The sequence below is a fragment of the Lutra lutra genome, chromosome 17, assembly GCF_902655055.1.
Source record: "Lutra lutra chromosome 17, mLutLut1.2, whole genome shotgun sequence".
Taxonomy (NCBI): domain Eukaryota; kingdom Metazoa; phylum Chordata; class Mammalia; order Carnivora; family Mustelidae; genus Lutra; species Lutra lutra.
In genome coordinates, this window is record NC_062294.1 from 13,012,097 (window position 1) to 13,037,435 (window position 25,339).

The window sequence follows — 25,339 nt, forward strand, 5'->3', positions numbered from 1 at the left end:
CCGCTTACTAAATTATCTCGTCGATTCTAGTGGTTTGTTTTGCTTTTCTCTAGAGCCTCTGGAGGTTTTCTATGTAAGAAGTCACCAGCAACAGCAAATGAGATAGTTTTGTCTCTTTTTCCTTAATGTTTATGCCAATTCTTGAATTTTCTTGTTTTATTGTATTTGCTAACTAAAATCACAAAGAAAGTATTCAATAATAATGATGATAATGAGCATTCTTGCCTAATTCCTGATTTTTTTTTAAAAGACTTTATTTATTTATTTGACAGAGAGATCACAAGTAGCCAGAGAGGCAGGCAGAGAGAGAGAGGAGGAAGCAGGCTCCCCGCCGAGCAGAGAGCCCGATGCGGGGCTCGATCCCAGGACTCTGGGATCATGACCTGAGCCGAAGGCAGCGGCTTAATCCACTGAGCCACCCAGGCACCCCCTAATTCCTGATTTTTAACTGAAGTGGTTCCAGTGTTTAATTACAGTATAATATCTGCCTCTTGATTTTGGTTAGTCTTCTTCTTTTTTTTTTTTTTTTGAGGAAGAGGGAGAGAGGGAGGGAGAGTGAGCATGAGCGAATGTGTGAGCAGGGTTGTGGGGAGGGGCAGAAGGAGAGAGAGAATCCCAAGCAGGCTCCACTCTCAGCCCAAAGCCCCATGCTGGGCTCCATCTCGTGACCCTGAGATCGTGATCTAAGCTGAAATCAAGAGTCAGATGCTTAACTGACCGAGCCACCCAGGTGACCCTGGATAGTCTTCTCTATTTAAGTTTCCCCTCTATTCCTTCCTATCTTACAATTAGAATTTTTGTTAAGAATTTCTGCAATGACTTTTTAGTGTATATTCAGATGATCACCTGGTTGTTCTTTAATCTGTTGATATAATCATTATATTGAAATGCACCACCTTTGCATTCCCAGATTAAATTCTGTTCGCCTTGCTGTTGCTGTTTCTATTAACTTAATTTAATTTTAATTCCAGTTAGTTAACACTGTTCTATTAGTCTCAGGTGTGTCATATAGTGATTCACCACTTCCATACCCCACCTGGTGCTCATCAGGACAAGAACACTCCTTAGTCCCCATCACCTGTTTCTTCACCATCCCTCTACCCCTCCCCTCTGGTAGCCATCCATTTGTTCTCTATAGTCCAGAGTACTGTTATTGGGGCACCTGGGTGGCTCAGCGGGTTAAAGCCTCTGTCTTCGGCTCAGGTCATGATCCCGGGGTTTGGGGATCAAGCCCCACATCGGGCTCTCCGCTCCGTGGGGAGCCTGCTTCCTCCTCTCTCTCTGCCTGCTTCTCTGCCTACTTGTGATCTCTGTCTGTCAAATAAATAAATAAAATCTTTTTAAAAAGAGGATGGTTATTATTCTTATGCTCTACTGCCCATTTATTTGTTCGAAACCTTCTGGAACATCACAGTCTCCTCCCACATACTTATATGTATCAGTATAAGAAATGTATGGAAATATTACATAATAAGCTGTTAACATGGGCTTCCTTTGATGGAAAGGATAGGTGGAGATAAAATAAATTTTCCTTATATAGTAGACTTATTGTCTTATTATGAAGTATATTATTTTTCTAAATATAAAAATCTAATGAGTTACTAAAAATCCTCTCCTTTAGTTGTATTTTACAGACACACACACACACACCCTGCATCCATGTGATAAGGGACCTGGTGATCACTTCCTTTATTTCCTTCAGGTCTCTGATCAAATGTCACTTTCCCACCACCTACTGGCATCTTTGTTCTCCCTACCCTGCTTTACTCTTCTCTGGAATACTTTTTAACATCTGACATGCTATATATTATTCTTTTCTCTTTTTTAGTAGTCTGCTTTCTTTTCTTTTTTTTTTTTTTTAAAGATTTTATTTATTTGTCAGAGAGAACCAGAGAGAGAGGGAGAAAGAAAGTGAGAAAGACCACACAAGCAGGGGGAGAGGCAGGCAGAGGGAGAAGCAGGCTCCTCACTGAGCAAGAAGTCCAATGTGGGACTTGATCCCAGGACCTGAGATCATGACTTGAGCCGCAGGCAGGTGCTTCACTGACTGAGTTCCCCAGGCGTCCCTTGCTGGTCTGCTTTCTATTACTAGAATATAACCGCCAGGAGGGTGGGGACTTTGGCTTTACCCTCGGCATTCTCAGCTCACAGAACCGTGCCTGGGTCATACAAGGGCTCGGTAATATTTGTTGAGCTGAATAAATGCATGAAAAGATGGCAGAGAAATCTGATCACTGGGGTGCAGACTGAGAGGCGAACAAGTACAGTACGTCCTCTGGAGGCACGTGCAAGTAAGACAGGGATGACACGGGGCTCTGGAAACGGACACAGTCAGTCCAGGCCTTCAAGGAACCTAACGAGCAGGATCCTCAGTAGGGCTCCTGAATTCTCATAGGCTATTAGTGTGTGGATTTAGAAGATACCTGGTGGAAGTTAGATGGAGAAATAAATATTTCTTGGCTTTGTGAACAGTGATAGAGAACGTCTGACAGGCACCAGGACAAGTTTGCCACCCGAGTCTGCTCCTGGAGACTGCTCATTGCTGGGTCAGCCCTCACAGGTCCCACCAACTCACACATAAACCAACAGGGCAGGCTTACCAATGAGGAGACAACTGAAGTTGAGATGTGACTTGTCCAGATTGATGAGAGGATCGGTGGCTTTGCCCACCAGTAGGAAAGGGATGGTGATGCTGTGTTCAGGGATTAAGAAAGTCCAGAAGGCTTCTGTGATGTCCAGATGGGAAGGTGTGAACTGGAAGGTAATCTAAGAAGGCAGTTGGGAACAGAGGAGTAAAAGATGTTTCTGTTTGCTTGTTCCAAGTGCCCTTGGAGGCTTCCTGGTGCTGGGGTTACTATGGCTGACATTATCAGGTCACCCCCCTCCCCCTTTCTGCTGTCTATGTGAAGGCATGTAAGTATGGCTGCTCCAGAAATATCAATGTCTGTTTGGATCCTGCCCACAGGTCCTTCTGAGGGGGTCTACCCCCGTCCCCACAGCCTCTGGTGGCTGGACCACCATATTTCACACCATGTCTTTGTCTGGCATGTAAAAACAGAGAGAATCTGAGAGAAATATGGAATTTTGGCTTTTCCCAAAAAGTTCAGGAAAATCGGCAGCCCTGGGCCACTTGTCTGTGTGTGGTCACCTGACAGAGAAGCACAGCAGCCAGCTAGGGGTGGGCTCAGCATTCCTTGTCATTGTCCCCTGGGCCTGCTCCATTCATTTGTGGGACCTGCCCGAAGGCATTTGAATTCATCATTTCTGTTTCATGGATCTATTTCTGCCTGAGATTCTCTGTGGAATTTATAGGATATGGGGTCTATCATTCTGTTTTGGCCAATGAATTTATGCTTCCCTAGGTCTGACCCCACACTCTAGTCCCCACACCACTGTGTGAACATGAGGACTGAGCTGTGGGACAGGACTCACTTTTCTGTTTTGCCCTTTGCTGACCAAGTGAAAACACACCATCTACTTTTACCACTGTCAGTCCCTTGGGGGAAAAAATAAGCCTTCCTGTTTCTCTATGGGTCCTAGAGTCCCCAGCCACAAGTGCCCAGATCCCCTTCTCTGCTTTAATAGTTTCAGTTTTTAAAACTGCAAATGCTAGAACTCTCCATCTCTCCATGGCCAACCAAGGGAGTGCAGGTATGTCTTGTTCATGAGGACGGCCTCCTGCCTATGCCACTCAAGAAATGCTTATTGTTTCATGCACCCTCAGGCTGTGCTCCCTCACTCTACCTGTGGTCTACAGCGCACTTGCTATCCAGACAGAGAGAGAGAGAGAGAGAGTAAGGTCTTTCATCAGGCGGTCTTCATTCACATACACACCTCAGCTTTCTTTTCCGGATGGATGAGGCCCTTCTCTGTAAGGCATGTAAAGGCTGGAGGGTTCTGGAGACTTTCAGTTTCTTCGGAGATCCAGCAGAAGGTGTAGGTGGTATTAGTGGGGTTCAGGATTGTAAAAGTCCTGGCCGAGGAGGAATTGATCACAGAGAGTGACACGGGGGGCGGGGGAGGGGGGTTGAGGAATAAGACAAACTTTCTTACGATCTTCTCTAGCACAGGCCTCCCTATCTGGGAAGTAGAACCTATCTGGGCACTTCATTAACATAGAAATGAAAACTGCATCTCAGCTGGGGCTCCAGACTATGGCTAGCGAACTGGACTTTGGAGTAAAAATGATGCCTAGGGTGCTTCTGTCCCACTGATCCTCTGTGGTTAAGGGGGTGGTCAGGTATTCTGTGTTTATGTCTTCCAAACTTTCCCCAGTGTTGATACTAAGGAAACCAAATCCAGCTTCCTTACTAGAGCAGTTTTCTGAAGTCCAGCCCCAGTAGTTCAAGCCCACTTTTAGAATTTAGTCTCACTGACTTCCCTGAATTCTTCCTCCCCATTCTTTAGAAGGACTGAGTGATAGGAACTCAACTGATGCAAACCTAGGCAACTCACCGGAGACTCTTCCCTCCTATGCCCACACTGGTGAACTCAATCACCCGGGTGTTGGGGTCCAGAGCCCCACCACCAGGCCCTCGGAGGTCTGGGTTGCGCCGATGACCGCTGATGTAGTCAGAGTGTTTCAGGTCAAAATGGCAGAAGGGCAAGAAGCTCCGCCCTTTTGTTGTTAGGACCGGACCTTGCTCCCCGGGCGGCAAGTTGGGAATCCTGAGAGGATAAAGTTATTCTTACTTATTTTTATTATTTATTTATTTTTTTTAAAGATTTTATTTATTTATTTGACAGATAGAGATCACAAGTAGGCAGAGAGGCAGGCAGAGAGAGAGAGAGGAGGAGGCAGGTTCCCTGCTGAGCAGAGAGCCCGATGTGGGGCTCGATCCCAGGACACTGGGACCATGACCTGAGCCAAAGGCAGAGGCTTTAACCCACTGAGCCACCCAGGCGCCCCTCTTACTTATTTTTAAATCAGCTGTTGCTTTCAGAGTTGGAAATGAATTATTATGTCCACCAGAATGTGAGCTCCAAGAAAGCAGAGACTGTCCTGGTCAACAACACAATCTCAGTCCCTGAACAGTGCATGATACGTGGTAGGTGCTGACTCATTAACTGTTGAGTGGATGGACATGTGAATGCGCTGAGGAGGAGGGGCTGAATTCTGGCTCCTTTTCTGTATCTAAGTACAGCCTCAGGTTATCCCTCCAACAGTGGTGACAAAATTTCCCTGTTGTAAATTGAGTAGAGAGTTTTACCCTCCTGGTCCTCTCATAGGCACCTACTGGGGTATGAATATGGACAGAAAAATCCTAAAATAGTATCCTGAGCGCCTTGGAGAAGGTGAGTGGATGTGATCAGACTTAGCCCCAGCACCAAGTTCAGGCAGCCAAGATGTGGGGGAGGGTCCCTGTGGTGGATGCGTGGCTCCACAAGGCTCTCATGGCCCATGTAGGTCTGTCTACCCCATGCTGGGGTTCATACAGTCCTCTGTAAGGTGGGTGTTCTGCATGGAGCTTTCCTGGGAGTGGTTAGCCTATCAGGAGCTTTCAGTGCTAGAAGTTATAGATTGGCTTTTCTGGAACTGGGTGTGGGCCCTTCTATTCCTCACCAACATGTGTCAGGTCCACGCCTCCACCACCACCAGGTATGTGTATGGGATAATTGTGTGCCAAGTTCTCTGCTAAGTCTTTACTTGAATTGACTTATTTAAGGTTCATGGCGATAGTACAAGGTGGGTATTGCTGTTTGCTTTCTACATGAGGAAACCAAGTCTCAGAAAACATACAAGAAAGTTTTCCTAAGTTCGTGTGTGCCCAAGGACTGGAACCCATCCATCTGTCAGCCATTCTGTTGCTCAGTGGAATCCTGTATGTGGCTGGGAAGGGGGAAAGGGGCAGGAGGAAGAGTCTAGAGAGTGTTGGTGAGTGATACAAAATGCCCAATTCTCTTTATATTCCAAGCCCTGTCCCCTTTGAATCTTCCAAAAAGAAAATATGACCATTTGGATGCTGTGGAGGGGCCCAAGGCTGGAAAGAATAGTGGTAGTGGTGGGACAAAAGAGAGGACAGGAGATGCCAAACTTTGTTCTGGGGAGCACTTCTCCTTACTGGCAGAAAAGATGGCCCTCGAAGTCTCCAACCTCCAGCGGGGAGAATTTCACTTTGAGCTTCTGAGTCTTGCCTGCAGGCACAGTGCCTGAGGACGGCTCCACAGAGAAGGGTGGGAGGGAAACTTCGTTCCAGTGGTCGGTGGCACTCTCCAGGGTGCTGACCGTGTGCAGCGTGCCCTGGCTAAGCTGGTCTTTTTGAGAGGAACCTGGGGGCAAACAGAGACAGCCAGTGGTGTTCTGCATTTGCCGTGGGAGAGCAGGTGGAAGGTAGCCCACTCACAGGTCCAGAGGGACCCTCTGTGGGGTCTGTGGGCTCACCTCTTCTAGCAGGTATGCTTAATCTTGGGCACTGGGGGTAAGGAATTGGCTTACATCTCTCATAGGAGACTCCTGAAAATACTTCTATTAATTCTACAAGTTTTCTAAGCTGTTTCCTTTTGGCTCAAGGGGGTGGGTCAAAGAGATGTCTCTAGGTATTCTGCCTCAAGAATAATGGGCTGTGAACCTAATTTTTGGAGAATCATTGTTTTAAAAAAAGGGGTTCACAACCTGGGGGCCCATTCAAAAGGTCTGTGAATCTCCAAAACTGCAAGCAACAACAGTAATGAGTATCTGTCCACCAAGTGTTGAGCCCTTTTCTGAGGACTTTATACGTATCAAGTTGGGTATGGGTGTGTATTTTCTTGGGGAAACATTTCATAGCTTCAGCAAGGGTCTGTAATCTTCCAAGAGGCTAAGGCCTGAAAAACAAGATTCCCAGGGCTCTGTGGTCAGGGTGGTGGCCTGGTGGATGGCCAGGGTTCAGGTTCCAGGAGGACAGAGGTCAGCTCTTGAGTTTCTCAGACCCTTTTTGGTCTGCAGACACCATGAGACGTTTTCTCTGCTTTTCCTTGGCTACGGGGTGGGGGGCTGTAGGGGCAGTGCTCACTGCTCCATGAACAAGGCTCTCCTATTAACTGGGGACTCAGTTCAAACCCTGGGTTTTGCCTGTCATTGTGTTTACCTTGGTTATCTGGCATTGCAAAACTGACAGCCTTTGTAGTTTCTTCTGAGACCCAGTTGAATTCCAGCTGCACGCTTCCTGAATTAACCAGTTCAAACCTGCAGATAGATCAGAGAATGGATTTGAGAAATGTGCTGTCAGCGATTTTTTTCTGTCCACCCATCATCTATACTGTTACTTAACTTCTTTAAGTCATCACTATGTTTCTTAAACATTTTTTCAAAAGGCAAGTTTTAAGCATTTTATCCAACATCATGCATTTGCTATGCTAGTTACATTTTCTTCTAAAACATGTAAAATATATACATAGCTACTAAAAGTAAAACTATCCAAATGTTTAGTATTGAAAATCATCTGGAACACCACCAGTAAGTACCCTACGCAATGAGCTCTCTGCATGCATTGCTGTAATCCTGAAACATTTCCATGAGAGAGGAATCAAAATGTGTTTCCCATGACAGTACCTCCTTTAGGTGCAAATTTCATAGTCCCTCCCTTCCTGAAGCATCTTCCACTGGAAACAATGTCCCTGTGGTCAGAGGCTTCTTTACCTCTGCCTGAGATTCCTTCACTGGCTGAGACTTGTCTCAAATTCTGAATTAGTGGAGCCCTTTCTTGCCTCAAGTTTCCCTGCATCTAAGACAAGAACAGGAGATAAAATCTTTTTTCTGGAATCACATTTAAACTTGATCACAATCACAGCAGAAGGATGAGGTCTGTCACAAGAAAATGATTGTCCTAGAGAAAGAAACACAGTGCTATCCTAGTTTTAGGGAAGTGGTAGGAGTTGAGAGTTTGCAAGTGGGGTGTGCTAGGGTGTTAAGAGTAGGGTGTAAGAATTAGGTTTCCATTATCCAATCCAGGTAGACCATGCAGGTACACCCAAAGTCAAGTGCTTGGACCTCAGGGGCTTGTGTTTCTTGTGTACAAGTATGAGCATTGGTCATTATCTTAAAGAAAATTTTATGGAGAAATTAAGTGGAGAAATCTTGGTGGTACAGAATACTTCTGATTAAAAAGAGTTCTTGGTTTAGATTGGGATTGGCTTTTTTTTTTTTTTTAACAAAGGGCAAGATAGCACATTTTTTTTTTTTTTTTTGGCTTTGTGTACCATAGGTCTTTGTAGCAACTACTCACTTTGCTGTTGCAGTGCAGAAGCAGCCATAGACAATGGGCATAAACTGATGGGCATGGCCCTGGCCAGAAGTAACTTTATTTACAATGAGAGGCAGCTGGCTGGATTTGGTCCATGGGCCAAGTTTGCCAACCCCTACTTTAGGAGAAATAGGTATCAGCAGAAGGTCCTGCCTCCTGCCTTATCCCTTTTGCTTCTATAAAAATTGGGGAGAACATGTAAAGTGTAACCAATGCAAAATGAGTGGAAGAAGTTAATTACTAATTCTTACAAAGTTGAAATATATCGATGGTTCACATTTTTGTGCTTGTAATTCTTAAAGAATAGTCTATCTTCATTTGTGCTGTTCTCTCTGTCTAGAAGGCCCTTTCCTTCCTCATTCACTTCTTCACCTGGCTACCTCCTGTTCATCTTCCGCAATTCAGTGGGGCACCGCTTCATCTGGGGCGCCTTCCCTGATGAGCTCTCTGCTTCCTGATTGTCCCCACATCTCAGGCTGTTTTAGGTACTCTCCAGCACACACACAACACCACACCGCAACTATCAATTCACTTATTTTCACCCATCCTCCCCCCACCCACCATGAGCTCCTTAAGATGGGGGCCCACGACATCCTATATTCCTGTGCATGAGTTCACATAACTCTTTTTCCTTCTGAGCACAATTTTGGCTACAAGTGAAATTTCTAGCTCTGTTTCCCTGGAAACACGATAAAGGAGAAATACCAGTTGTATTATTAGGCAACCCTGTTTATAGTAAAAATGACCCCTGATTGGTAAATTGCATCTGGTCTGGAGGGAATTATGATACCCTGGAGGGAAGATATAGCTTTGGGGTTTTCTTAGTGTAGTGACTCTTGTAACTGGGCATGTCCCCCACAGGGATCCTAGAAGCTGTACCTATGGAATGGTTATGAGGAGTGTTGCCTTCTCTAGGTTGTGGGGCTTCTAAGGTGAGACAGACCCATTACCATCAGTGTGGATATTGTCCGAACTGGGACCTGGGTTTGGGGAGAAAAGAACTATTCCTCGTTGGTGGTGTAGACTGCTGCTGCCAGGATGGTCCCCACCGGGGACCTGATGGCAGGATGCTGCCTCCACCGGCAGACTGTGTTTCCTGGCCTATATCTTGACTTCAAGTGGGAACTTCCATAGCTTTGTGGGTCTGAAGGTTTCACTGCACCTGCAGAGTTACTCTGGTGAGTGCTAAGCGGCTCTGTTGCCTGGTATGTGCTGTCAGAGAAGCTGAAGAAATGTGTGGTGAAGGAGTGGGCAGATGATGGAATGAAAGAGCATCCCTGGGAGGGTGGGGGCCCTCAAAGACTCACTCAAACACTCGGGTCTGGTAAACCAGCGTTTCTTTAAAGTGCACGTTGCTTGTGTGGCATGCATATGAAGCAAAATTCACATTGGCACTGATCTGAAGACGCAGTTCTCGATAGTTCTCTTCTACTACAGAGTGGGTGGGCTCAGGGTCTGTCTCTATCACCTGTAACAAAGGTGGAGCCAGTTAACCCACAGGAATAAAGTGCTGTGGGTGAGCATGGTACTATATTTTACCTGTGCAAATGAGCACCAACACACAAACTCAAGTTCCAGAATAAATGATTCAGGCAAACCTAAATGACTCCTAAATGGGGAAAGAAACAAATTACTGAGAGTAGTAGGATTGCAGAGACATGAGGTTTTTTGGTTAGATGGACTCAGAAAAAGGCAGAAGAAAGGAAGTCATAAAGATAGGCAGAGATATTAATGAAATCAAGAATAGATTGAAAGCAGAGAGGACCAATGAAGCAAAAATTTATTTATTTGGAATGACTTAAAAAGTCTTCAGTGAGATTGATCAAGAAAAAAAAAAGAATAAGTACAAATAACCAATATCAAAAATGAAAAGGAAGACATCACCATCAACCCTACAGATTTAAACAAATGATAGAAAATATTATAAATAATTTAATGAAAATACATATGAAAACTTAGTCAAAGGGCAAATTCCTAGAAAAATAATTTAATAACATTGACTCAAGAACAAACCAAAAGCCCGAAGAGTCCTAACACTATTAAAGAACCTGAAGTGTAGTTAAAAAAAATCTTTTTTTTTTTTAAAGATTTTATTTATTTGACAGAGAGAGAGAGTTCACAAGTAGGCAGAGAGGCAGGCAGAGAGAGAGAGAGGGAAGCAGGCTCCCTGCTGAGCAGAGAGCCCGACGCGGGGCTCGATCCCAGGACCCTGAGATCATGACCTGAGCCGAAGGCAGAGGCCTCAACCCACTGAGCCACCCAGGCGCCCCAGTTAAAAAAAATCTTTAAGATATAACTAAAGAGATAAAATCTGTTAATAAAAGGGAGAAATTAATATTGTAAAATTGTTAACTCTTCCTAAACTGACTTATGGATGCAATCCAATTCCAATCAAGCTTCCATTCATGTTTCCGTAGTACTTGGTTAGTGGATTCCAAAATTAGATAGAAAAATAAAGGACCAAGAATAACTAAAACACTTCACAACAAAACAGTATGGAAAAGGGACTTCCCTTCCAGATAACAAGCCTGGCTGTGAAGCTATAGAAGTCGAGGCAGGGTAAAACTGGCATAGGGATAGACAAATCAACCATGAAGCAGAATACTAAGACAAGAAACATCCTAGGTATGTATGAAGTTTAGATGACAAGGGAGTCATGGCAGATTGCTAGGAAACAGAAAGGCTAAACAAAAAAGATTTGGCAAGGTTAGTTATTTAGATGGAAAACTATGAAATTGGGTCCTTGCCTCACAGCATACATAAAATCCATGTGGGCCAAGGGCTTAAATATAAACAGCAAAGTTCTTAAACCTAAAAAAAAAAAAAAAAAAAAAAAAAAAAAAGCGTATTTTTTCTTCCCTGGTAGGGAAGGGCTTTAAAAATAAGACACAAAAATAATAAATATAGAAAATGAAATTAATAGATGTGACTATATTAAACTTAATATTTTTTGTTCATCAAAAGATACATCAAGGGGCGCCTGGGTGGCTCAGTGGGTTGATGCCTCTGCCTTCGGCTCGGGTCATGATCTCAGGGTCCTGAAATCGAGCCCCACATCGGGCTCTCTGCTCGGCAGGGAGCCTGCTTCCCCCCCTCTCTCTGCCTGCCTCTGCCTACTTGTGATTTCTGTCTGTCAAATAAATAAAAATAAATCTTAAAAAAAAGATACATCAAAAAAAGTAAAAAGCTTTAAATTTGGTGAAGATGTTTGCAGACAAATAGTAGGAAGGAATAGTAGAGTTTATAAAAAAGAAAATAACTCATATTAAGGATAAGCAGCTAATTGAAAAATAGGTAAAAGGCATTTATATAAGAGACAACTATTATGGCCAATAATCATATGAAGATATATTCAACTTTATCAGCAGTTAGGGAAATGCAAAGTAGCCCCCAAATGAGACCATTTCTCATTCACATAAATGACAAAAAGCGAGAGGTCTGGCAATGCCAAGTTGTGGAGAAAATGCGGATCAGTGAGATCCTTTTGCCAGTAAGAGTATACATTGGTACAGCCATTTTGGAAAACATGGGCATTGCCTTGGAAAGCTGAAATTCACATATCCTATGGCTTGGCAATTCCACTTCTAGGAATATAAACTTTTACAAATGAACACCACTTGACATGAATAGTAATGTTTACAGAAACACTATGCATAATAGCAAAATCACAAATAATTTTCAAAAGAATGAATGAATGATAAATAATAATGGAATTTTATAGAGCAGTGAAATTGGGTGCACGATAGCCACATGTGACAATACGGATCACATGCAATCGAACCCTTTTAAAAAATTAAAGTGAAAAACTACAACTAAACAGTATGCCTTTTAGAATGCCTGGGTGGCTCAGTTGTTAAGCGTCTGCCTTTGGCTCAGGTCATGATCCCAGGGTCCCGCATCGGGCTCTCTACTCAGGGGGAAGCCTGCTTCTCCCTCTCCCACTCCCCCTGCTTGTGTTCCCTCTCTTGCTATGTCTCTGTCAAATAATAAATAAAATCTTAAAAAAAAAGAATGCATAGGTTAAAAAAGAAAGAAAAAACCCCAAAAATCAAGGGAATAAGTAAACTAGATTCAGGATGGTAGATTACATCTAAGAGGGGAGGCAGGGGAAAGGAATGGCTGAGAAGCACACACGTATTCCATGTTCTACATCCTGTGTTGCTGTGAGTTCATCTCTGTTTATTCTACTATGCAAAAGAAACCAACCAAGAACTGATTAAAAGAGGGGCATGCTTGGATCACAGATGAGATTCTGTCATGAACCAAAGAGTCTAATCTAATTTTGGACACCCGAGGGAAAGAGGAACTGACCGAAAGGTGAGGCCCTGTGCTGTTGAAAAAGGTGGGAGGACTTGCTGCGTGAGGCATCCAGACTGAAACCAAAGCTGGACAGATCAAGATGTGTGGGTGGGCATGCAAGTTCAGTTGTCGCTTCTGAAATCAAGGTCAAGTAGAATGGGAAACATTTTTTTTCTTTTTTGGTTGGAAGGCAATGATGAGACACTGAAGTAGAGAGCAGCAGGCCCCTGGTAGGCCTGGTCAGATCTGTGCCTGATGTCCTCACTCACCTTTCGTTTTGTAGTCAAAGTCCCGGGTGGGTTTCTGAGCATATCCACCCACTTGACTGTGCGCATGCGGTCATCCCAGTCAGGGACCTGCTCTGCAGGGAGTGGAAACGTGATCCTGGACAGCTTACACTTGATCCCCATCTTCTTCAGATTGATGGGCACGTCTGACTTCATGGTCACCACTGTGTCCTTGGCACACCCAGGGTGGAGGTGGCCCATCTGGGGAAGACCCTGGTATTAGCATTTTTGGGAATCTGAGCTTAAGAACTTTTGATACCTGGTGGTGACATTCTAGAGAAGGGGTAGAGCCAAAAATCTTGGCAAAAAATACGTCATTCAAACCTGCCTATGTAGATGGTCTTAAAGGTGTATAAGAGGTTCTTAGATAGAAATACAAGCCTAAAAATGAAAGCAGCTAATATTTGTTAAACTATTACTTGCTTTGGGCACAATTTAAACCTTTACACAATTCTGCTAATCCCTACAATGACCCAGGGAGATGTAGAGCCATTGCACCTATTATACAGGCAAGGAAACTTGTAACTTGTTCGTGGTCCTCCCATGAATACTGGAAGAGCTGGATTCAGTCCCCGACAGCATTGGCGCCAGGTACCACACTCTAAACTACCTGAGCTTCTTCATCGATATGACCCGTATGGACCAGGGACAGGCGCACTCAGTATATTCGCAGTTCTCAGAGTGTGGTCAGGTGACCCCTGGGACCCCTATGACCTTTTCAGAAATTCATGAGGTCAAAACTACTTTCATCATAATACTAAGATGTTAGTTGACTTTTTCACTCTCATTTTCTCGTGAGTATACATGACAGACAATATTGCGGCAGATCAATGAGAAACAAATAGGAGAATCTAGCTCCTTTTACTAAGCCAGATATTAAAGTGATTTGTAAAACTGTAAAATAATGCCATTCTTTTCACTAACTGTTGTATTTTGAAAAACATAGCCATCTTCATGAAAAAGTCATACTTATATTAACATAATGGGTTTATTATTTAAAAATGAATAAATATATGTTTTCAGATAGTCTCAGCTTTAATTTCTAATATGGCAACTATCAACAGATATAACCCACATAAACAAAAGCTTTTTTGAGTCCCTTGATAATGTTTAATAGGGCAAAGGAGTCCTGAGGCCAGAAAAGCTGCGATTCACTGAAGTATACCAGATAAATGGGAAATTTAATTTGGTCTATAGAATAAAATCATTTATGGTTTAACATATATAAACATGCATATGTATATATATATAATAGTCCTACAATGGTTTCTGACCGATATAAAACTTTCCACTGGAAAGTGAAGGGAGAAGAAAGCTTAGTATTTCCCAAGGCACAAATGAGTGCATGGGTGGTGAGGGCGTCTATGCAGGAGTGTGTGTGCACGTGGGGCACTAAATGCACTATATTGAGCTCATCTCTGCCTACTTTGACTGACACTATACATCCCTCCAGGAAGCCAAACTCCCTGAGAGCATGCAAAGATTCAAAAGTGACAAAGCAGGTGCCTGGGTGGCTTAGTTAGTTGAGAGTCCAACCCTTGATCTCAGCTCAGGTCTTGATCTCAGGGTCATGAGTTCAAGCCCTGTGTTGCGCTCCACACTGGGCATGGAACCCACTTAAACAAAAAAATAAAAAAATAAAGGTGACAAAGTAGGGTCCCTAAATCTCCTTGCCCTCTCCCCCTGTCCATGTGTGAACAGACTTGGTGACCAAAACAGAACAGGAGCAGTGGACATGTCTGGGTGTATCTACTGTTCTGGGAACTCAACAGTAAACTATGAAAAACAACTAGCCAGAGGCTAGATCTGCTACCACATTCTCTTAGGCCTTGTGGGACATTGAGATTTGGTCAGCAATTTATAAAATGTGTGCTGTGAGATGCTAAAAGAAGGGGCCAGAAAATTCCAGGTAAAACAAAGTTAACTAGGTTTTAGTGTGCTGAATAGCACTGGGCACCTTTAAGAGAAAGATGTAATATGCAAATTTGCTAAATCTCAGTTGTTCACAGAACCTACTACCCCCATTTTAGCTTCCAATGAACCACTTTTGCAGGACTAATGCTCTAAAGAACATACACTTTGGGGGACACAGGTCTATACTCGGGGACACGAAGATGGGACCTGTTTTCATCCACACAGGTTTCCATGGAATTCCTCAACACCAGCCTAGCAACCATCTCAGCAGACCTCATTCTCTGTTCCTAGACCCAAGAAGACATGAACAGTGTCCTCTGGCATCTGGTCTGAGTAAGGGATAGTTCCTGGGCTGTTTCTCAGCTTGAGAACCATCTATCCCATCCTGTGTATTCATGGGAAGAAACGGATAATCAATTTGATGTTGGCTTATGCCTAAGGAAGTCCAGAGAACAGTGAATAGCTTTCACTCACCTGTGGGGAGAAGGAAACTGTAGCTAAGAGGGGCCATTCAAACCGTATCACATTCACTTGGCTGTGGTTTGTGATTGTGAAGCTCACATTATAGCTGTTTCCAATGTGGCAGTCCCCAAACTGGATGTGGTCCACCAGAGAAGCTATGGACAGAAGCAGAAGGTCTGTGAGTCATCCCTGGCCTCCTCCTAGGGCTCACTTCCCTAAGGAGGCAGCACCTGAAAGACATGGGGCCCTACCCTCACGCATCCCTCCCTTCTTTAATGATTATTCTGGAAAAATTTGGAGTCCCTTAGCTTAAACTTTCCCTCCTTGGGAAATCTATTTGTCAATCTGTCCATCTGTCTGTCCGTCCGTCCGTCCATCCATCCATCCATCCACATCCATCCACCTACCTTGGCCCTCACCTCTAAGAGAAAATATAGGGTGCTTACTCCATTTGTTTGCTCAAACAATATTATTAAGGGTTAAAATAAGATAAAATAAGTCCTTGTTAAACTTGAATCATAAATAATTGATGAGTCACTTACAGTATCAATATATTCCATACAATATTTGGGGACACACAAATAATAAAAAAAAACTCTGCTTTTTATCTGAAATTCAAATTTAACAGGGACTCTTATATTCTGATTTTCTAAACCTGGTAACCCTATTGTAAGGGTGAAATCTGATTTCTGAACTGGAGTTCATGCTGGTTCCTGCTTGGCCCCTCACAAGAGAGATGTCACCTGGTAACCACTAACAGGTGAAACGCCATATGTGTGAGGAGTGTTGATTTTAAGTCATGTCATGTAGACTGTCCAATTGTAATAAAGCTTCTAGAAAATGATGAGAATGTGTTTATAACTCAATTCATACCAATTAGCTATACAATTAGGGTGATGAACAAGTGCTTTTTGATAATAATGATGAAATAAACTTTCTTCTGCCACAAAGAACATAGTCAACTAAATGAAGTGCGAGATGGACCACAGAGGAGCCCGTCTTAAGCTTTAAGACACACACAAGTCACTGAGGGATCTTGCTAAAATGTAGACTCAGCTTCAGTCAGCCCATGGTGCTGGGGCAGGCCCTGCCATTCCCATTTCTACCAAGCTCCCAGGTGCTCCTGATGCTGCAGGGCCTCAGAAACCAACAGAATGACGTTCTAGAGGTGGCACAAACCTACACATTCTTTAATTAAAGAAGCCCACAATTTCTCACGGGATGTCTAGGGTACATGAAACAGACAATGCTGATATAAGCCAGCTGAAAGAAATGGGGAAAACTAGAGAGATACATGCTCACTTAGCTAATCTGGAATGTGAACTCTGAATTTCACTTATTAGCTAAAGTGGAATTAGCTAAAACTCTAAGCTCCCCAAGGCGGAGACTCTCTTCTTATTCTTTATAATTCCAGGGCTCAGCGGAGTGCCTGGTTCAGGTATCATTTCATGATGCTCAAGAAATGTCCCTTGAGGGAACACGTGATTGAAGGCATTGTCTGAGCCACAAATGAAGGGGCATACAGTGAGGAAGAGGAGATGCTCTCCCAAATTCCCAGGAAGCTGGCTGAGCTGTTATTTAAAATGGCCTGGACCAACAGTTGTCAGTACCTCACTTCCATTTCTCTCACCTGTTACTAAGTCTTCCATACTATTTTCCTCAATGATCTCAGAGATCTCTGGGGTCTCAGGGCTGCCGGAAACCATCAGCCCATGGATGTTGCCCAAGGTGATGTCATCCTCATAACCTTCTCCCACCATGTGGATGATTGTCTCCTCATACTGGTTGTCAACCACTGACAAGTGGATGGTGCCTTTCATTCTCCCAACCTTCTGGGATTGGAAAACGACATCTAATCCAGCTGTGTTTCCAGGAGGAACAACCAGGGAGGCCGTGTGAGCTTTCTTTGCTGCAAAAAAGAGAGAGACATGAGATTTAGAACTAGTTTAAAGAAAGATGTAACCAGAGAGATCTTGACTCAAGGGAAGGCAGCTTTATGTGGGAGTGAGTCTTACCTACAGAGGTCCCTGGTGATGAGACTGAGCATCCTACTGTGGCTGGGTCCTTATTAGTTCCCTAATAAAACAGCTCCTGGGACCCATTGCCCTACAGAAGCTACAGGCCCTCTACCTACCTTTGGCATGTGGTTTGTTTTCCTCTGTGATGTAGATGTAGGAGGTGGTGGGGATCCCTTTCAGGGAGAAGACACCTAGTTGGTCCCTCAGATCGACATGCAGCTGGCATAAAGAAAGCAAGGACGAGTGTTAAGCTTACAGGTGGCTCATGGGTTTTGAGTCTGGATAGAGATATGGTGGTGTTTGGAAAATATTCAAAAAGTCCTTGTGCCCAGTGCTCACTTTTTTGAATTTCTTACTAAAAGGGAAATAAAATAAGTATTAGACCTGGGGAGGAAAAGGAAAGCTTAGTTCAGCTCTTATTAAACAAGTAAGGAACTGGTGGTCCTTACTTGTTTAATAAGTCACTAAGGGGGTGACTTTATGATGATCAAGCTATGTAGTGTCAAGATGCGCTTGCCAAGGCCTCTGCTGCTGACAGAGGCAGTCGCTAAATATACTCTGGAGTAATACAATGGAAATTAATACTCATCATTCTATCAAGGCTTACATGGATAAGAGTTCCCAAAAACCAGTGTCTCCTAGGTGTTAATCCATCAGTTGCCTGATAGTGTCATATGGAGCTGCCTGCCGAGTTAAAAAGAAAACCAAAGTAGGCCTATGGCTTAGGTGAAGAAAAGGGATATTTTCTGGACCACCATAGTGGATGCAAAAACAAAAGTCATATTTCTGATTTTAGGTCTGAGAAATCAGCAGACAGTTTTAGAAGACAGTCACGCTGGTACCATCATAAATACGATCGAATGATATAAGAAATGAGGCAAAAAGAATAAAGAAATAGTGGTACTACATGGGAAGCTTCTGAGATTAAAAAATGATATGTTTAGGGACGCCTGCGTGGCTCAGTTGGTTAAGCAGCTGCCTTCGGCTCAGGTCATGATCCCAGCATCCTGGGATCGAGTCCCACATCGGGCTCCTTGCTTGGCGGGGAGCCTGCTTCTCCCTCTGCCTCTGTCTGCCATTCTGTCCGCCTGTGCTCGCTCTCTCTCCCTCTCTGACAAATAAATAAAATCTTTAAAAAAAAATGAGGGCGCCTGGGTGGCTCAGTGGGTTAAGCCGCTGCCTTCGGCTCAGGTCATGATCTCAGGGTCCTGGGATTGAGGCCCGCATCGGGCTCTCTGCTCAGCAGGGAGCCTGCTTCCCTCTCTCTCTCTCTCTGCCTGCCTCTCCATCTACTTGTGATCTCTCTCTGTCAAATAAATAAATAAAATCTTAAAAAAAAATTAAAAAAAATGATATGTTTAGAAACAATCTTAGAAAGAAAATATATGGAGGAGTTATATGACAAAAATTGACATTAAAAAAATCTAGATAAATGGATTGGAATTCGAAATGTTGCTCCTGAGAGCCTAAATACTCTAACAGTAGAAATTCTTCCCAAATAATTCACAAGATTCCTAATTGGACCTTTTTTTTTTTTTTTAAGTCTTTACCTCTTTTTTTTTTTTTTAAAGATTTTTATTTATTTATTTGACAGAGGGAGAGAGATCACAAGTAGGCAAAGAGGCAGGCAGAGAGAGAGGAGGAAGCAGGCTCACTGCTGAGCAGAGAGCCTGATGTGGGGCTCAATCCCAGGACCCTGGGATCATGACCTGAGCTGAAGACTGAGGCTTAACCCACTGAGCCACCCCGGTGCTCCCTAATTGGACCTTTTGAAGAACATTAAAAGATGATGTCTAAAGTTCATCTGAGAAGACAGATATGTAAAAATTGTCAAGAAAAATTAGAAAAATGGGGAATGGGTGAGCAGGAATTTACTCGATTAGATGCTAGAACATTTTATAAAGCTACAATAATGGAAACCATACAGGGCAATGGGAAACTAGGTAATGTAGACTCAAAACAAACAAACAAAAAAACAGGACAACAACAACAGGAAAAACACATTTTTAAAAGCATCACAGAGCTAAGAAGGTAATGAAAAGCAGCCAGACCAAGATCTGGGAGAGCACAGGAATCCAGAAAGTCTAGCCTACATTTCTGGGCTGTTTTTGACTTGGAGTGTTTGCTAGTTTAGAAGAGGTAGGTGGGAGGCTCAAGTTGTATTTTTGATGGCCTCTTGGTGCTAAGAGGGCAAAAGTATTGTGAAAGGTGGGTATTTTCTGTGACCTCAAAGAACCTGCCGATAGGACCAAAGGTAGATAGGTTGGCTATAACCCAGCTTGCCCCTACCCCCGGGTAGCAATCCTGCTCTGAGTCCAGGAAATCTCAAGCCCTAAAACTAGTTTTAGGTGATCCTAAGTTTCTAATGTCTCAAAGTACTTGGCAGAAGCAAATGAAAATTATCTCTGAAGAAAAGGAACATCATCTTTAGTGTTGTTACTTCTAAATAATTTTCAGGTATCATACTCAACACGGGATTGAAGATAACCAGGCACATGAGGAGAAAGGACAACATGGGCAAAAATGAGCAGAAATAGCAGATATCAGAAAAGACCCACAGGGAATCCAGATTTTGGAATGACTGGGTATAGACGGCAAAATGGCTGTGATTACGATGTTCAAGAAATAAAGCCAAGTCTGACAGTTTCAGCACAAAGTCAGAAATCTTCCAAACTGACTACATACATTTGAAAAGCAGCCTAATAGAACTTCTAGAGCCAAAAAATATAATAACTGAAGAACTCGGTGGAAGGTATAATAAAAATTAGACACAGCTAAAAGGAAAGTTAATGAGCTAAAGACAGGTCCTAAGAGATTATCCAGAATGGAGCCCAGAGAAAAATGCCAAAACTGATTTAAGACATTGATTGCAGGATCAAGAAGCCAGGTGAATTCCGGGAGGGATCAATGAAAAGAAATCCATACCTAGTCACGTCTTAGTGAAACCACAGAAGACGAACACAAAGTGAAAATGCCAGACAAAGTCAGAGGAGAAAGATCCCCTTAACAGGACATTTTAGACAGAGCTGTCGTCTCAGCAGAGACAGTGGAAACCAGAACACACTGGAATGAAAGCTCTCATCGGCTGGGAGAAAACAACTGCTGAGGGAGAGTTCTACAGCCAGTAAAAAAAGACATTAAAAATGAAGAAGAAATGGAGATTTTCAAATACAAGCTGAAAGAATTCACCACCAGCAGCCTGCTTTGAGGGAACAGTACAGGTGGTTCTTCAGCGGGTAGAGGCAGAGGAGCTCAGATGGAAGGGGCGCTGTGTAAGAGGGGGAACAATGAAAGTGACCAATGTGGGTGAATCTAAATGAGCCTTAACTGTATAAACAACAAAACCCGACAATGAGGGGTGCCTGGGTGGCTCAGTCCCTTAAGTGTCTGCCTTCAGTTCAGGTCACGATCCACGGGTCCTGGGATCGAGCCCCACCTCAGGCTCCCTGGTCAGTAGGGAGTTTGCTTCTCCCTCTGCCTCTCCCCTCCCTTGCTGCTCCTGCTCTGTCTCTCATTTTCTTTCTCTCTCTCTCTCTCCAAAGCCTCCTACGAGTTGTCCTTACTGTCCCTTCTATTTTTATCTCCCACTGCTCTTCCGGCCCCTGCGCTCTCACATTGCTGGGGGCCTCCTAGTTCCTGTTGTGTGCTGGACACATTTTTTGCTTCTGTGCCTTTGCCTGAATAGTTTTCTTTCTCCAGCTGGGATGCAGTCCCTGCCACACGCCCTTCCTGAAACCCAGCTGTCCTGCAATGCCCAGCCTCTGTGTCATTTTAGAGTGAAATTTTCCTTGATTCCCCTAGATGGGAGTAGATCATTCTCAAAATTCTTCATTTTCCAATTCTTCATGGAACCTTTACACAGTTTATCACTTTTTTTTTTTTTTTGGTAAAACACGGATGTGAACAGAAAAAAAATAATAAAAATAAAAACACGATTTAATTTCTGAACCAAGAGTCCCCTGAGATGTGGCATCTCTCACCCTTACTGAGGTTTCTTTTGCTTCTTCCTTATTAAAAATGCAATGTTCATTACAGAAAAAATGGAAGGTTAAGAAGACTCCAAGAATACCCACAGTCCTCCCCGCTCGGCTCAGGTGTATCCCTGCACACGCTTCACGCCGGACCTCTCGGCGAGCTGTGTGCTCTGCTTTCTTACACTCCTTGAGGGCAGACACTCTGGCTGACTCGGCCCTGCGTGCCCCACGCCTTACACAGGTTAATGTGTGAGGAACAAAGTCCTCACAGGTCAGGGATGGCAGAGACCTCAAAGCCGAAAGTCCAACTTCTGAGTCGCTCCTCTCCCTTTCCGGCCCATGCTTCGCCCCCGCAGTACCTGGGCGGGGATGGTGCCGTTGTTCTTGAGGACGAGAGGCAGCTTCTCTGACTGACCGAGCAGAAGCCTCTTGAAGAGGAGCAAGGGGTTTCCATGCTGGTTGCAGAGAACCGGCCGCACCACGATCACCCGAGGCAGGGTCCCTTCCCCGACGACATCAAACGCGAGGCTGCGGTTCCTGGTCAGGTTGCTGCGAGGAACGGGAAGAGGGAGGCCCGTCAGCCCGGCATGCTGGGCACGGAATTCCCTCCTCATCCTGCAGGGAGGGCCAGGGGAGCTGGTACCTGGGCAAGCCATCCAAGGTAGCCTCGAAGATACACTGGTAGGTCTGCATGGTCTGCGGGGTGAAGGTCACCGTGGCAAAGGCATGCGAGCGGCTGGCGACACACATCTTATTAGGTTCCACTTCAAAAATGTCAGTGATTCGGGCAATGAGCTGGGGAGGGACAGCAGGGATCAGCGTGTGTCAGCATTTTCTCTGTCCCCCCCTTGTGGCAGGGTTTTGGGGAAGACTGTAGGGACTTAGGGACCCTGGCAAGGCCTCAAAAGAATGACAATTCTTAAGGTTGGCCAGTGGGATTCGAGACTGACTATCCCCTCTTGATTTTAAGCTGAGAGCACTAAGGCTTCTTTGCTCTTTTCAAGGGATAGTCTGCAAATTAGGGAGGAGGAAAATAAATGTCTGCAAATCCCCTGGTAAAAACCTATCTTTGAGAAATCAGGCTTGTTCCCTTTTTATGGTTTTAGTGCAGGACAGGAAAAAAGCTGCCCCTTCATGTCCAGAAAAAGGTCAGAGAGAAATGACTGGATGTCACCAGGGCCTGAGAGAAGTCATGAAAGGGATGAGATCATCTGACATCCCCCAAACCCTCATTTCCAGACAAATGGGCAGCACGAAGCAGCCTGCCCGAGCCGGCACTCGGCTTTGGCTCGCGCCACAATGTTTCATCTATTAGATGCAGAGCTGAGTGTTGGATGGATGAGTGAGCTGCTCATTGGTGTGGACCATTTTAAAACCCAGAGGAAGCACCCATGCGGACAAATGTCCGGTTTCTTGGGAAACTACCCAGTGACCTCATCTGACTTCTGGCAGGGCCTGAGAGCCAGGTTGTCCCCACTCAGCTCTAGCAGTTCTACAGCAGGATTTTCAAGAGCTCCTTCCAAGGCTTCATGCCAGCTCTGGTGGGCTAGCGCCATTTGGGGCTGCTTACCTTGTTGGAGATGGGCTTAACTACGACGTTCACATCACACGCGATCTTCCCCACGTTGCTGATCTTGAAACGAGCCTTGGCCTGATGACCCACCAGGACGTTGCAGAACATGAACTTGTTCTCGTCCTCCACAAAGAGCCCCCCACTCTCTATGGTCTGGAGGATGTTGAGCAGAGTGGCACTGCTGCAGATCTGGTGCTCCTCAAATATCACGGCATTGTTGTCAGTCACAAAGGCTGGGGAGAAGGAGAGACGAGGCCTGATAGCCCAGCTCCTGCTTTCTGTAATGGCTAGTGTGAAGGTTAGTGTTTTGACGGAGGGTGGTCATAGAGGAGATGTAGGGGAATTCCCACAAGGGGGTGGGAGTGATGGCGCAAATTCTATCTTCTCTTCCTTTTCTGCACTGTTCTTGCTGGCTGTCAGACACCAACCCTGTGTTCCTCCCAGTGGTAAGGAGAGGTTAGATCCAGGATCTGGGGTGGGCATTTGGCCCATGGCGCAAGGCTGTGCGGTTCCTATAGTCAAAGCAAGAGGAGTTCTCACTGTGCTTTACTTGAATCCTGCTCAGTTAAAGTTAGAGTATGTGCAGTCGCTGACCCTTGTTCTCTGTGCATATGTTGTCCACAGGGAATGGCCGGATTTGTTGTTCCCAGGTCCTGTGTCATATCCCATTACATCATGGTTCCCAGATAATTCTATTTGTCTGAGAATCCTGGACCAAACTCAGGAAGACTAGGAGTTTAAAGCTGAACATCTTTTAGGGGTATATGCCTTGCAAGTCTTTAAGGAAAAACATGGCTAAAGATACTACAGAAAGTTCTAAGGACCCAAAGGAAGCAGTGTGGACATATGTGCCAACCACATGCATGGTGGGAGGGGGAGGGCCTTTTAAGGGGGGAGGCTGTCCAATCTGAGTGCCCAGTACCTGGTAGACAGGCTTCGGCCAGCAAGCTGTAAGGAATGCCAGCAGGCTGGTCTCTTGGGTCTCGGTCAGATATATCGATCGCCATGAATTCCTCACACCTTCCCACGGGGTCAGCCACGCAGTCGACAGTGATGGCCTGCACTCCTCCCGGAGGGATGGAGCCAAATCCGGGGTACACAGTGAACATGCCGTGGGTGAAACGCGCCTGCAGGAACGGTGGAGGGGGTGGGAGGGGTGGAGGCAGAGGGGGTGGAACAGTCAGAGCTCTTCTACCAGAGCTATAAGATAGCGTCGAGAGGGACCCATGGGGCTTCTCCTCACAGGCTCTCTCTGAACCCCAGCTCTCTCCTGGAGACAGAGAGAGCCCTGGGAATCTTCAGGGATGGGCTCCCTCAGTGCTTCCGTCTGTGCCCATTCCTCCCGACCAGCTGTGACAGAGTGCAAGCTCAAGGAAACAGACATACTCCACATTGCACAAGTCCTACCAGATGGGAATCTCCTGGCAGAGGGGCACAGACGGGTAAGGCTGTGATTTCTTTTTTTTTTTTTTTTTTTAAAGATTTTATTTATTTATTTGACAGGGACAGATCACAAATAGGCAGAGAGGCAGGCCGAGAGAGAGAGAGAGAGAGAGAGAGAGAGAGAGAAGCAGGCTCCCTGCTGAGCAGAGAGCCCGATGCGGGACTCGATCCCAGGACCCTGAGATCATGACCCGAGCCGAAGGCAGCGGCTTAACCCACTGAGCCACCCAGGTGCCCCCAAGGCTGTGATTTCTGAGTCAGATACTCATGAGTCTGAATCCCATCCCGGCTAGATTTTAACTGTTTGACCTTGGGCAAGTGACTTCTCTGAGTCTGTCTATCTATGATATGGGGCTAAAGCCCCTACCTTGAATCACTGGAGGCTTCAAAGGAAGAAATGTGTGTAAAGCACTTCCCCTAGCATATGGCACAGAATTAGGGCTCAGAAAATGGGATACTATCACACACTCCTCTGGTTCCTAGGAGCTTCCTTCCTCTTCTTCCCCTCACACCCAGCTTCACTGACATATAATAGACATAGGACATTGTATAAGTTTAAGGCTACAATGTGCTGATTGGATACTGGAATATACCACAAAATGATTACCACAATAATGTTAGTTAACATGTATCAGCTCACATAATCACCTTTTCTGTTTTTGTATGATGAGAACATTTACCATCTACTCTCTCAGCAACTTTCAAGTATATAATACAGTTCTGTTAACTAGAGTCACCAAGCAAATATTAAATCCTCAGAACTAATCATCTTATATATATATTATATATATAATATATATTATATATATACTGTTGCAAGTCACTGAAGGCTTCCTATATATATATAAATTTTTATATATGTATATATATATATATATATATATAGGAAGCCTTCAGTGACTTGCAACAGTTACGAGGAACAACAGAACTTATTCCTTCACCTTTCTGGAGCTTTTCCCTCCACACACACTTCAATTATAGTATTTACCATGTTGTCGATCAATTGCTTATTAACTCTCTGCCTTTCATAAGTGTCTAAAATATTTCCTCTACATCCATTTAGAGTCATATCAGACAGTGTTCTAATGTTTGCTTTAATTGATAAACATTATTTAGAAAACTCACGAGGAGAAGGGAAGTCTATCGA

General features: G+C 44.5%; 1 protein-coding gene across 2 annotated transcripts in view; it reads right to left on the reverse strand.

Annotated features, from left to right (window-relative positions):
- HYDIN (HYDIN axonemal central pair apparatus protein) overlaps positions 1–25,339 on the reverse strand; it is a 403,917-nt gene that overhangs the window by 34,472 nt on the left and 344,106 nt on the right. For both annotated transcript variants that reach the window (XM_047711407.1, XM_047711408.1), the window contains 14 exons: positions 23,672–23,876; positions 22,747–22,982; positions 21,820–21,971; positions 21,536–21,725; positions 17,319–17,421; positions 16,815–17,093; positions 15,197–15,339; positions 12,791–13,009; positions 9,530–9,690; positions 7,068–7,165; positions 6,063–6,270; positions 4,456–4,668; positions 3,835–3,973; positions 2,601–2,766 (listed from right to left, as the gene is read on the reverse strand). In XM_047711407.1, coding sequence (XP_047567363.1) covers positions 2,601–2,766; positions 3,835–3,973; positions 4,456–4,668; positions 6,063–6,270; positions 7,068–7,165; positions 9,530–9,690; positions 12,791–13,009; positions 15,197–15,339; positions 16,815–17,093; positions 17,319–17,421; positions 21,536–21,725; positions 21,820–21,971; positions 22,747–22,982; positions 23,672–23,876 — 2,512 coding nt within the window. The remainder of the gene's footprint in view (positions 1–2,600; positions 2,767–3,834; positions 3,974–4,455; positions 4,669–6,062; positions 6,271–7,067; positions 7,166–9,529; positions 9,691–12,790; positions 13,010–15,196; positions 15,340–16,814; positions 17,094–17,318; positions 17,422–21,535; positions 21,726–21,819; positions 21,972–22,746; positions 22,983–23,671; positions 23,877–25,339) is intronic.